This window comes from Sapajus apella, unplaced genomic scaffold (assembly GCF_009761245.1).
Source record: "Sapajus apella isolate SASKATOON/1434 unplaced genomic scaffold, GSC_monkey_1.0 scaffold5, whole genome shotgun sequence".
NCBI lineage: Eukaryota > Metazoa > Chordata > Mammalia > Primates > Cebidae > Sapajus > Sapajus apella.
The window spans coordinates 5349760-5362102 of NW_022436945.1; the positions used below are offsets into that span (position 1 = coordinate 5349760).

Sequence of the window (12343 nt, forward strand, 5' to 3'; positions counted from 1 at the left end):
AGGCCTCCTTAATCCGCAGCAGTCTCTTTTCGCTCTCATGGCTCTGGGATTCTGTCGAGACGAGCCCTGCCCGCGCTCGGCTACAGCCTGCCAGACCGCCAGCTCAGACGCAGAGCTCTTCGCAGAGTATTCCCTGAGTCAGGGGGGCCCCAGGCCCCAGGCGCCTAGGGGGTTGTTACCGCCCGGGCGTTCAAATAACTCCCGCGAGAGGAGGAAATCCCGCGAGACTGCTGGCAGAGAGTAGGGAGGTGGAAAACTGGAACAGGCACCTCCTGACACCGCCCCTGTTTCACGCCTGCGCAGAGGGCCGATCCAGTTTTTTCCGGCTCAACTGTGGAATCTGTGAGGTAGGCCGGAAGTGGTCTTGCGGAGAGAATGAGAGGAGATCCGAGCTGCAGCTCCGCTGGAGAGACCTGAGGTTTGCGGCCTCGGGCTCGGCCGGGTCGCGGCAGCTGAGCTGGAGGTGAGACGAAAGAAGGGCAACCTTTGGTGGGAGTGGTCCGGAGTCCGCTAAAGCGAAGCATTCCAGGGTTCGTTGCAGGGAAATAAAAGTCTTGGTTTTGCCCCCAGTATGAATTGAAGGAAGGCGAGAGCGGCAGCAATCCGGGCCTGAAAGGCGGTTTTTCTAGGGTCGGCCGAGGGTTCAGGCCAAAGTTCTTTGAAATCCTAGTTGGCGGCATGGAGGACGGGAGGAAACCGATCAGGAATCTCCTAGGAAGAGGGCCATGTTTTAATCTAGCTAAAGCTGGCACCTGGTAGTTTCCATTCTTAGGCCTAGCAACTAATGTGTGCATAATGTCAAAACAGGAAACAAAGGGAAGTGCCAGAGCTGGAAGGTAATTTTAAGTTAGTGGCTGTATGACAGATTTGCAGCGTCTTTTGTTTCTACCTTTCGTCTGTCTAAAGGATTTAAAAAAGGCATTACATCCTTTTTTTTAATCCTTTAGACAGACGAAAGGTAGAAACAAAACTATAATACATATGTACTCACCAGTGAATTGGAGAAATAAATGATAATATAAGTAACTGAAATCGTTTGTCAGCTCGACCCCATCTCATTCTCTTCCCTTTTGCCCAAGGAAACCACTCTCCCTAACACCAAGCAATCAGTAATATGTATATCTATATATATCTTTTTGCAGCTAGCTTGTTTTACTTAATGTTTTTAAGATTTGTCAGTGTTGTGTAACTCCACCTCATTCATCTTAATAGCTGAACGGATATTCTGTGAATTGAATATGTGACTGTCCATTGTTCGGTATCCTCAGTGCCTGACATTCTTTAGGTACGGTAGGTAGCTAAATGTTAGTTGAATGTATGACTGCTGTAGCATTTGAACAAAGTAAAAAAGAATGAATAGGACTTCATATGACCCAACAGGAGTATTCCACGCAAAGGGATTGCTAGCCAAAAGCAGAGACATGAAAGTGCATGAACTGTTTAAAGAATTTAGTACTGAAATGTAGAATGTATGGAAGTCATGTGATGAAGGAGAAACCTGGAAAGATGAAGCTGAAGCTTAAGGGATATTATCCTGAAGAGTTGTTGAGTGCCGTTAAATGCTTTTCCAATTATGAGAAACTGATCAGAGTTGTATTTTCGGAAGATGTTACTCACAGCACACTAGAGATATACCTTAGGATATAAAAGATTGACAGGGAATTCAAGACTATCAAACATTATAACAGTAACAATCATTGCATTAAGCACACACGTAAGACAACCAGCCATACTAAAAATCCTAAAACATTTTCCTAATCTGTTATCACATTTCTAAACAATTATTAATATTTCATATTTTCTTCTGTCAATCTTGCAACATTTTCTACTTTGGCCTCTCACTTAGCTGATACCTTGCATCCAATTCAGTTAAAAAAGAACATCCCCATGCTTTCATCACCACATCTACCAGATCTGTTCCCCAATATACTGCCACTGCTATTACTATAGGTGAACTGTCTGATTTAGGAGGGATAGTAAACCCTTTAAAAAATCCTTTTTAAAACAATAGTGAACTAGTGTTATAAACTTTCAAAGGGGATTGAAACAGGAATAGTAAGAATATGAAAGAACAGAAAGGTTAAAAGACAACTGCTTCTAAGAGAATAATGATCTGTATATAGTAATATAAAAATAAGATACTTTTTTAAATGTTTTTTGTTTTCAGGTAGATTTAGGTTCCAAGCTTTAAAAGCTAAATCTAAATTTACTTCACATGTATGTTTTTACAGGATCATTGTTTCTACTATTTCTTAACATTTAAAATAGAATCTTTGATAGTCCTATTTTAAATAATATGCTGTATTAGCCTTTGTCTTATATATTTCCAAATTGTCCAAATATAGTTGGATAACTTATTTTTTATTCACTGTGATAAAAATAGAATGTGCGTTCTACAGTTTACTACAGGTATCACTAATTTTCTCATTCTTTCAAACACATTGAGTAACTACCATACAATAAGCACTATTCTAGGAATAGGTAGATAAGATTTATTAATGGGAAATCACTAACCTGAAACCAGATCATATGACCGTGTTAATACACCTTGGTGTATAAGAAACTTTCCACTACAAATATTTGGTTACCTTAATTGGAACTCTTCTCAAGGGAGGCCAAGTAGATGGTTAGCTGAATAACAAGTGTTATTACTTGGAAATTTGGCCATGTAGCCACAGGAGCCAGTTTCAGTGTACACATTCTTAAGCATCAGTGTACACATTCATAGGTCTGGTATTTTAGCCAGCAGAACCCATCTAGGTTATGGAATCACACTGGTATACTACATCGTGTTCAGGTATGAACATGTTCTGATTTACATTGAGTACTAATTGAGAATGTCTGTTTAAATTAAAGTTCGAGAACTTATGATTAGGCCAGAACCTCAAGTTTGAACTTCTCCCAAGAGTTCCTCTGGCTTCTCATTGAGGCTGGTTTCAGAGATGTAAGTAAATAAAGTCAAACAAAAGACTTCGTAGCACGTTTTGTTTAGCATTGCTTTTCTTGAGCTATATATGGTAAATATTTAGGGAGAGGCAGCAGAAGGACAAAATTTTAGCAGTTTGAGGTTTCTTGGGGGAGAGTTGAAGCATTAAAATATGCTAGCATCCTTATATGAACTTTTAACTATGGAAGGAAGTGTCAATATTCTCTTTCAGGCAGCTGTTTATCTGGTTTAGACCGTTTCAAGGCTCTGTATATTGCCCTTCAACTTTTCTTATGCATTAAAAAGAGATCTGGATCATTTACCTTCAGCAGTGTAGTTCTGGTCTAAAATATTGATGACCACTCACTGTACTGGGACTTCCAAGAGGCATTTACCATAAACTCTTTAGTCCTGCTAATAACCTTGGCATATGACATAAAACCTCCTAAGAAAAGCTTTGTCTCTTTCCAACCAAGGTTAAGTATTTGTAACATGTCATCTTTTTTGCGGGGGGGGCGGGGGGGCAGAGTCTCACTCTGTCACCCAGGCTGAAGTACAGTGGCACGATCTCGGCTCCTGCAACCTCTGTCTCCCTGGTTCAGGCGATTCTCCTGCCTCAGCCTCCCGAGTAGCTGGGATTATAGGTGCATACCACCATACCTGGCTTATTTTTTATTTTTAGTAGAGATGGGGGTTTCACCATGTTAGCTAGGCTGGTCTTGATCTCCTGACCTCAGGTGATCTGCCCACCTCGGCCTCCCAAAGTCCTGGGATTGCAGGTGTGAGCCACTGTGCCCGGCCAGCATGTCATCTTTCAAGGAAGCATCTAACCAAGATTAAGTCAAAGGCACCTACCAGGTCCTGAATTCTCTCCCAGTTGCACACCTTTTAAGGTACAACCAGCTACCATATATAATAAATTTGTAGCTATTTAACCATTGTTAAAGCATTTAAGATTTTGACTTCCTGGAAGAACTCATGGTCTGCATAATAATTGTATCAAAAGGTAAAATACCTGATCAAGAAAAAGAGGTTTAGGGCCAAACTATACAACTTTGTAACTAGAGCAGTACCACAAAATAACAGTGTTTTAAAATGTACTCAAGATTTATTTTACTCAAATATGGTAAGATATGCAGATGTGAAAATGACTGTCATGAAAGAAGAAATTTTTATACTCATGTATCCATAGAAACAGGAAGCACAGCACCTTACACCATGCAAGGGTACCATACCTAGAAGCAGCAGGGTCAGTGGGGAGAGGAAGTACAAGGAAACAGCAGGAAAGCCTTTATTTGCTTTTATTAAGAAGTAATGGGCAAAACTGGATAAGCAGTCTTGAACAGGGTTAAAATTGGCTGGTTTAAATAATTTTGGCTGACTTAGGACATAGGGGATATCCCTAGTTTCCTGGTAGCTGGTCCTGGAGTGATTAGGACAGGGCAATATTGGTCTGGAGTATAAGAACCCAAGATGTCTATGTTGGGTGTGAGTATAGGTGTGGGGGTTCTGGATTGGTTAGATTGCGTAGGAATTAGCTAACCCTGGTAGAGGTAGTACCTCCCCAGTCATCAAGGACCCACCCAGATACCAGTGCATTAACTATAGAAAAATAAGAAAATACAGTTAATACAAACAGTCCTAATAAAGATATAGTATTAACATAGTTAAGACATGTTGAATTCCTAATAAATAAATACTACAGTAAATGTAAGACTGCTCCTCTTATAAAAAACTTGAGATAATTTGATGGAAAACATGGGTAAGGAAGGGTTGGAACTACCGTTACGGCCATAAGACTGAAGTACACTATGATCCAAGAGAGCAGTGCAGTACTACCAAGGCAGGCATGACCAAGATAGGTGTGGCCAAGCAAAAAGGAAGTATGTATGGTGAATAAGCTATATTCCTTCATGGCTTGCTGTATTCCGTTTTGTTAATACACTTTCCAACTCCTGATGCCAACTTCTGAGTTTTACTGTCACTATTTTTCTGTTTACCAGTCTCGATTGAAGTGGTTTGCCTTATAGAAATAGGCCTAAGATAATGATAGAGTTACAGACTTTTTGCCTCACCATCCAGTATCTTAGATATCATAAAGGCCCCCATAGCTGGCAGTAATATTACTTTGTACTGTGATACTTTCATGTTTTATCTCTCATCTTATTCCCAGGTCAAGGATGCATTCCCAGGAAAGTTCCATAAAAATATATCATCAGCTCCAACCTGATATTTGACCTAGCCAAGGAAAACCTCATTGGCTCCTTATTAGATCAGACCATAAATATGATTAAGGAATGGAAATCTAAGATAAATTTCCACTACTTGAAGATGTTTTTATACAAGTCAACAGTTTAGCGGATCAGCTAGATTCTTTCATCATCAAGCAGACATACTCAAGGTACCAGCACAGTAAAGGGCACAAAATGTCTCTATATCAGTATTTTTCACAATATGTGTGAGACCCATTAGTGAGGCATGAAAGCAATTCTGTGAGTCATAATGAACATTTAAAAAAAAAATAAAATGTAAAATATCAAAGTATTTTGCATGAATCCTTTGCCTGAATTGTGCACTTTGCAAGGAATGCTGAGGTCAATTTCAATTTGTGAGAAAGGTATTTGATGGAGGGGATAGGATGAATAGAATGTATATTGGCCAAGAAATGATTTTCGGGCATTTGCTCCTGGGTGTCGTGCTTGATTTTCATAATAGCAAGGTTAATGCATAGTCAAGTTTTATATTACAGTGACTTGCAACTAGTTGTGAAGTCTGAGATACTCAACTGGATTCAATTGCAAACTTTGAGTGTAGTTTTGAAAATATGTTATTTCGACTATGTATATTTTTTTTCTTCTTTTTTGAGTTAGTGCCAATTATAACATTTTAATCAAACTGGAACAAATTGTTAGTAAAATGGATCATTTCTTTGTTAAAAGAAAGAGGAATAGTGAAGTGAAATATGCAGAAGCATGTTCAAGTTCATCTGTTGAATCTGGAATTGTGAATAGTGGCAATATTGAGAAAAATACTGACTCTAATCTGCAAATTTCAACTTCATTTGAGCCACATTTCAAAAAGAAAAAAGTAAGTGCAAGACGTTATAATGAAGATTACTTAAAATATGGCTTTATCAAATGTGAAAAACCGTTTGAAGATGACAGACCTCAGTGTGTTATTTGTAATAATATTCTTGCGAATGAAAGCTTAAAACCTTCGAAATTAAAAAGGCACTTAGAAACTCAGCATGTTGAACTTATTGATAAGCCTCTTGAATATTTTCAAAGGAAGAAAAAAGACATAAAATTATCAACACAGTTTCTTAGTTCTACCATTAGTGAGAAAGCCTTATTATCATCATATTTAGTTGCATATCGTGTGGCAAAAGAGAAAATAGTTAACACAGCTGCTGAAAAAATTATTCTTCCAGCATGTTTGGATATGGTACGTACAATATTTGATGATAAATCAGCTGATAAATTAAAAACTATACCTAATGATAACACAATATCACTTCGAATTTGTACTATTGCAGAACATTTAGAAACAATGCTTATTACTCGCTTACAGTCTGGTATAGATTTTGCAATCCAACTTGATGAAAGCACTGATATTGGAAGCTGCACAACACTTTTTGTTTACGTCAGATATGCATGGCAAGATGATTTTATGGAGGATTTTTTGTGTTTTTTAAATTTAACCTCACACCTAAGTGGATTAGATATTTTTACAGAATTAGAAAGGCGCATAGTTGGCCAATATAAGTTAAACTGGAAAAACTGTAAAGGAATTACAAGTGATGGCACAGCAACCATAACTGGAAAGCATAGCAGAGTAATTAAAGAATTACTAGAAGTTACTAATAATGGTACTGTGTGGAATCATTGTTTTATACATCGTGAAGGTTTAGCATCCAGAGAAATTCCACAGAATCTCATGGAAGTATTGAAAAATGCAGTGAAAGTTGTTAATTTTATTAAAGGAAGCTCACTGAATAGCCGGCTTCTTGAAAAATTTTGTTCAGAGATTGGAACTAATCATACCCACTTACTATATCATACCAAAGTTCGTTGGTTGTCTCAAGGGAAAATGCTAAGCAGGGTTTATGAGCTCAGGAATGAGATTCACCTCTGTCTCATTGAAAAAAAATCTCATTTGGCAAATATTTTTGAAGATGATATTTGGGTAACAAAATTGGCATATTTAACTGATATTTTTAGCATTCTTAATGAACTGAGTTTAAAACTACAGGGGAAAAACAGTGATGTATTCCAACATGTTGAACGTATCCAGGGATTTCAAAAGACATTATTGTTATGGCAAGCAAGACTCAAAAGTAATCGTCCTAGCTACTACATGTTTCCAAGATTTTTGCAACATATTGAAGAGAATATTATTAATGAAAACATTTTGAAAGAAATAAAATTAGAGATATTGTTGCATCTCACTTCTCTATCTCAAACTTTTAACCACTTTTTTCCAGAAGAAAAATTTGAAACATTAAGGGAAAACAGCTGGGTAAAAGATCCATTTGCTTTTCGAAGCCCTGAATCAATAATTGAGCTAAACTTGGTGCCTGAAGAAGAGAACGAATTATTACAGCTTAATTCTTCATATACATTGAAGAATGATTATGAGACCTTAAGTTTATCAGCATTTTGGATTAAGGTAAAGGAAGACTTTCCATTGTTAAGTAGAAAGAGTGTCCTGCTATTACTACCATTCACAACTACTAGTTTGTGTGAACTAGGGTTTTCTATCTTCACCCAGTTAAAAACAAAGGAAAGGAATGGGCTGAATGGTAAAGCAGCTATGCGGGTAGCATTATCTTCCTGTGTTCCAGACTGGAATGAACTTATGAACAGGCAAGCACACCTATCATAGTAAATAAAATCTTACCTAGTTTTTGTTTTTGTATTTCTTATTTTGTAGTATTATTCTATATTATATTTAAATGGGACTATAACATTGTATGTGATACTTATGTTTTAATTTTTGTTATATTTAATAAAATTATTTTATGTTCATTGAACAAAAATTTAATGAGTTTCTGTTAGAGGCCAGGAATTATTCCAGAGACATTTGGGATACAAAAGTGAACAAAACAGATAATTCCCTAGTGGATTTTATATCCTGGTAAAGAGAAATTGACAATAAACGTAATAAATAAGCTTTATAATATTTAGAAGCTCTTAAGTGCTATGGAAAATGTAGTAAGTACTGGGAAACCAAACCATGAAGGATTCTGTAGACCATTATTGGGCCTCTGGCTTTTGTCAATGGAAAAGAGAACAGTTGAAGTGTTTAAGCAAAGGAGAGAGATGATCTGAGTTAGGTTTTAAAAGACACTCCGGTCACTATTTTAAATTCTTAGAATAAGTCTGGACTAAATGTTACTCCCCCCTCACTGGGCATGTGGCTCAGATCTGTAATCCCAGCACTTTGGCAGGCCATGGCAGAAGGATCACTTGAGCCTAGGAGTTCAAGACCAGCCTGGACAACATAGTGAGACCTTGTTTCTGCTAAAAAATTTTTTTAAAAATAAGCCTAGTGTGTTGCACACCTGTAGTCCCAGCTACTCAGGAGGTTGAGGCAGAAGGTCGCTCAAGCTCAGGGGTTTGAAGTTGCAGTCATCTATGATTGCACCACTGCAGTCCAGCCTGAGCAACAGAGTGAAATCCTGTCTCAAAAAAATTAAATGTCACTTCCCTAGAGAAACCTTTCTAACCACCTTAGGGTAAATCCTCCATTATTCCTTTTATTTATTTGTTTTTCTTGTAGTACATAATTTGTAATAATTTTTATTACTATCATTCTGCCACCCTGGAATATGTAATTCATAATTATTTGATTACTATCCTTCTTCCATAGTTGGGGAGATGATGTTCATTTGCATGATACATAGTATGTATTCAATATCCATTTACTAAAGAATAAATGAATCAATAATACCTAACATCTCTAATTTGCAGTCATTTCCAGTAATAATTATTAAGTATGTGGCAAATTTCTTTGCCTTTTTTACTTTTTAAAATCTGATTTTGGGGCCGGGGGCAGTGACTCACACCTGGAATCCCAGCACTTTGGGAGGCTGAAGCAGGCAGATCACCTGAGGTCAGGAATTCAAGACCAGCCTGGCTAACCTAGTGAAACCCTGTCTCTACTAAAAATACAGAAATTAGCTGGACGTGGTGACGGGCTCCTGTAATCCCAGCTACCCAGGAAGCTGAGGCAGGAGAATCACTTGAACCCAGGAGGTGGAGTTTGCAGTGAGCCAAGATTGCGCCACTGCACTCAAGCCTGGGCGGCAGAGTGAGACTTGATCTCAAAAAAGAAAGAAAAAAATTTCATTTTGACATAACTTCTGTAAGCATCCAGAAAAGCGTTGATGCTGCTTCTTCACATTGTTGTGGATGCTTAAGCAATGTATATTGTGTACTATATAGTCTTCAAACTAATTTCAACCTCTGCCTCTCTGTGTACTCCTTCCTTCACTGGGTGATACTATTTTGGCATGGTCTTTCTCATTAAAATCTTACAGGGTAGCAGTTCCTTTCCATCTGCTATCATGCCTAGCCTCGTAATATTTGATTTTTCAGATTTCCTATTCTATTGAAGGTAATTGATTTTTTCTTTTTTTTGATGCTTGAAATAAAGTGTTGAAAAATCATTTTCTGTGAGTAGCTCATATTTCTGCACAGTCTGAATCCCCCATTTGACAGTGTTCACTTTTAAATTAAGGATGTATAAAGGAAACATTCCTGGATAGTGAAGCTAGACATAGCACCTCCCCTAGAGACATCCCAGGGAAGTAAAGACAAGCCTTCTCTTTTCTCACACTAGGAAGGGAATTTGCCTACATTCCAGAAATAATGAGTAATCTCTGGAGAAGATGGGGAGACATGTCAGCAGCTCCATAAAAGCCTAGAAACTACTAAAATGTGGGGCTCCTCTTCTGTGGTGCAACCCACTGCATTCAGAGGTAACACCTGGCCCATACTGTATTACCTTATAGGAATTGGAGCATGGGAACACACACAATGCTACTCTGGCTGCTATTTTTGCTATGAATAAGAAATTGTTTCTCTGATCCAGAGGTTTGTGTCTTTCTGTGAGTATGTCTGTCCTGTAAAATCTCTTCTACTATGTAAGGTAACATTTATGGGTTTCAGGGAGTAGGATGTAGACATCTTTGGGAAGGCTATTAAGGCTACTATAGTCCACCCTCTGGTCCCCAAAGACTCATCCATTCCACTTGAAAAATACATTCACCCATCCTAAGGTCCCCACAGATCTCAGCCCATTATAGCATTAGCTCAAGTCCAAGTCAAGTTTCATCAACTAAAAAGTCCAAAATCTCATATCTAAATTAGATATGGGTGCAGCTCTGAGCGTAATCGATTCTGGAGCAAAATTTTATATCTAAAGACCTATGAAACTAGGAAGCAAGATCTGTGCTCTAAAACAGTAGTGGGACAGAAATAGGGGAGCAATCATAGATGTTCTCATTCAGAAAGGAGACACCACCCAATCCCTTTCAAAGTCTCATGGACAAATTCCATCAGGTTATAAAGCCTGAGAATAGCTGTGGCTCCGGCAACTGTCCTCTATACCTGGGGCGTCACCCTCAGAGCCATCCTTTTTGATGTCTGTCACTGAGTAGTTTTGTCAGTCTGTTTCTTGCTGGTAGAATTTAGGGAGCTCGAGTGCCTTCTTTCATTTTGTCTTCTCTGTCCCTTTTAGTCCAATTTGACAGTGTTTCTGTTGGTAAAACAAAACATTGTGGGTTATAGGGATTCACTCCACTGAAAGAGAGGCTCCTCAACAGATGGTTCCTGAATAATTCTATCTCTACTTGGGACTTCTGCTGAGATTGGTTGAGGGGGTTTGTGAGTCATATGCCTCTTCAAAGAGCCCTCTGTGTAACTGAATAATCTTTAGTACTTCCTAAGCAGTAGCAAAAGACTACCCACACTTAAAAATAGTTAAGATAAATTTCATACTATGTATATTTTACCACAATTTAAAATTCAAAAACTTTTTATAGAAGGATGTACAGCCACATTGTTGGCCTTCTCACCAGAGCATGCTTTCCTTACAGTGGATCTCTTAGCTTTGGCATCCTTTGCAATCTCAATAGGCTGAGTATTTCTCAAATCATCGAATCCTGGTTTTATTTTCTAACAGTTTTCTCAGTTTATCCCTTTCCTCTCTCATTTTTCTAAAAGCAACGATAAACCAGTCAGATTTTCATCACTGCTTGGAAACTTTGTACAAATACATTGCTTAAAAGTTCTGTTTTCTTACAATTTTAGGACACAATTCATCTAAGCTTTCTACCACTATATAAAAAGAACTCTTTTTCCTTTAGTTTCAAAAACTGTTTCTCATTTCTTTGTGAGCCTTCACCAGCAGCACTTTTAACATCTGTATTTCTACAGTTTATGGTGTTTTTCTCTAATATAAGTTTTCTCTACCATACTGTCACTTACTTTCAAGCCCTCATAATACCCATATTTCCACTAACAGCTATTCGAGGATGTTAGGCCTCCTCTATCATATTCCTGAAAATTATTCCAGTCTCTCTACAGATTATCCAAATCCAAATTACTTCCATAATTTTAGTGTTCGTTACAGCAGAATTGTCATAATTTGAAGCCAGAAAAATCTTTCTCTTGATGATTGAACTCACCTATTCTCCAATCTTGCTTTTTCCTTGTGGACTCTGGTCAAGATTAGACAAGAATAATAGTCCTGCTCCTGGTGATTTCCAAGTTCAGTCTTGGAAATGAAGGGAAAAGGAGGCAGAAAGAGTGATGGTTTCAGGTACCCAAAGCTGTATGTGTTTCCTATTGCTGCTTAGCGAATGCCACATAATGGCTTAAAGCAACATAAATTTATTCTTTTTTGGAGTCCAATGTAAGTCTTAATGGGGTGAAAGTCAAGGTGTCAGCAGGATTCATTCCATCTGGATTATTCAGGGAAGAACATTTCCTTACCCTTCCAAGCTTCTGAAATCTGCCTGCATCCCCTGTCTCATGGCTGCTTCCTGCATTTTCAGCGCCAGCAGCATAATATCTTCAAGTATCTCTGTGCTTTTGCTATCACATAATTTTCTCTGTGTCTCTGATTTACCAGACTTCCTCCTATAAGGACTTTTAGGATTACATCGGACTCATCCAGATAATTCAATAAAATCTCCCCATCTCAAGATCCTTAATTTAATCACATCTGCAGAGTCCTTCTTACTATGTAAAGTATCTATAGACTCCAGAGTTTAGGACATGAATTAAACTTTCTTTGCTGGGCTATTTTTCAGCCTTCCACAACAGACAATAAACATAGCAACATATGAGATAAGCATTCAGAACAATGATTGAAAGTACACTGTGAAACATTCTATTCTAAGGCCTTTAA

At 38.0% G+C, this 12343-nt stretch overlaps 1 protein-coding gene across 2 annotated transcripts; it reads left to right on the forward strand.

Moving 5' to 3' along the window:
• The first annotated feature begins 213 nt into the window (after positions 1–213).
• Positions 214–8882, forward strand: FAM200B (family with sequence similarity 200 member B). Of its 2 annotated transcripts, XM_032272908.1 has the most exons (3): positions 329–463; positions 5100–5327; positions 5793–8882. In XM_032272908.1, exon 3 carries the CDS (start codon positions 5843–5845, stop codon positions 7808–7810), a length of 1968 nt encoding a protein of 655 aa, XP_032128799.1. In that variant the 5' UTR covers positions 329–463; positions 5100–5327; positions 5793–5842; the 3' UTR covers positions 7811–8882. The 2 variants fall into 2 exon arrangements, with proteins under 2 accessions (XP_032128795.1, XP_032128799.1); XM_032272904.1 differs by having other exon boundaries at positions 214–347; positions 5100–8882.
• The last annotated feature ends 3461 nt before the right edge of the window (positions 8883–12343 follow it).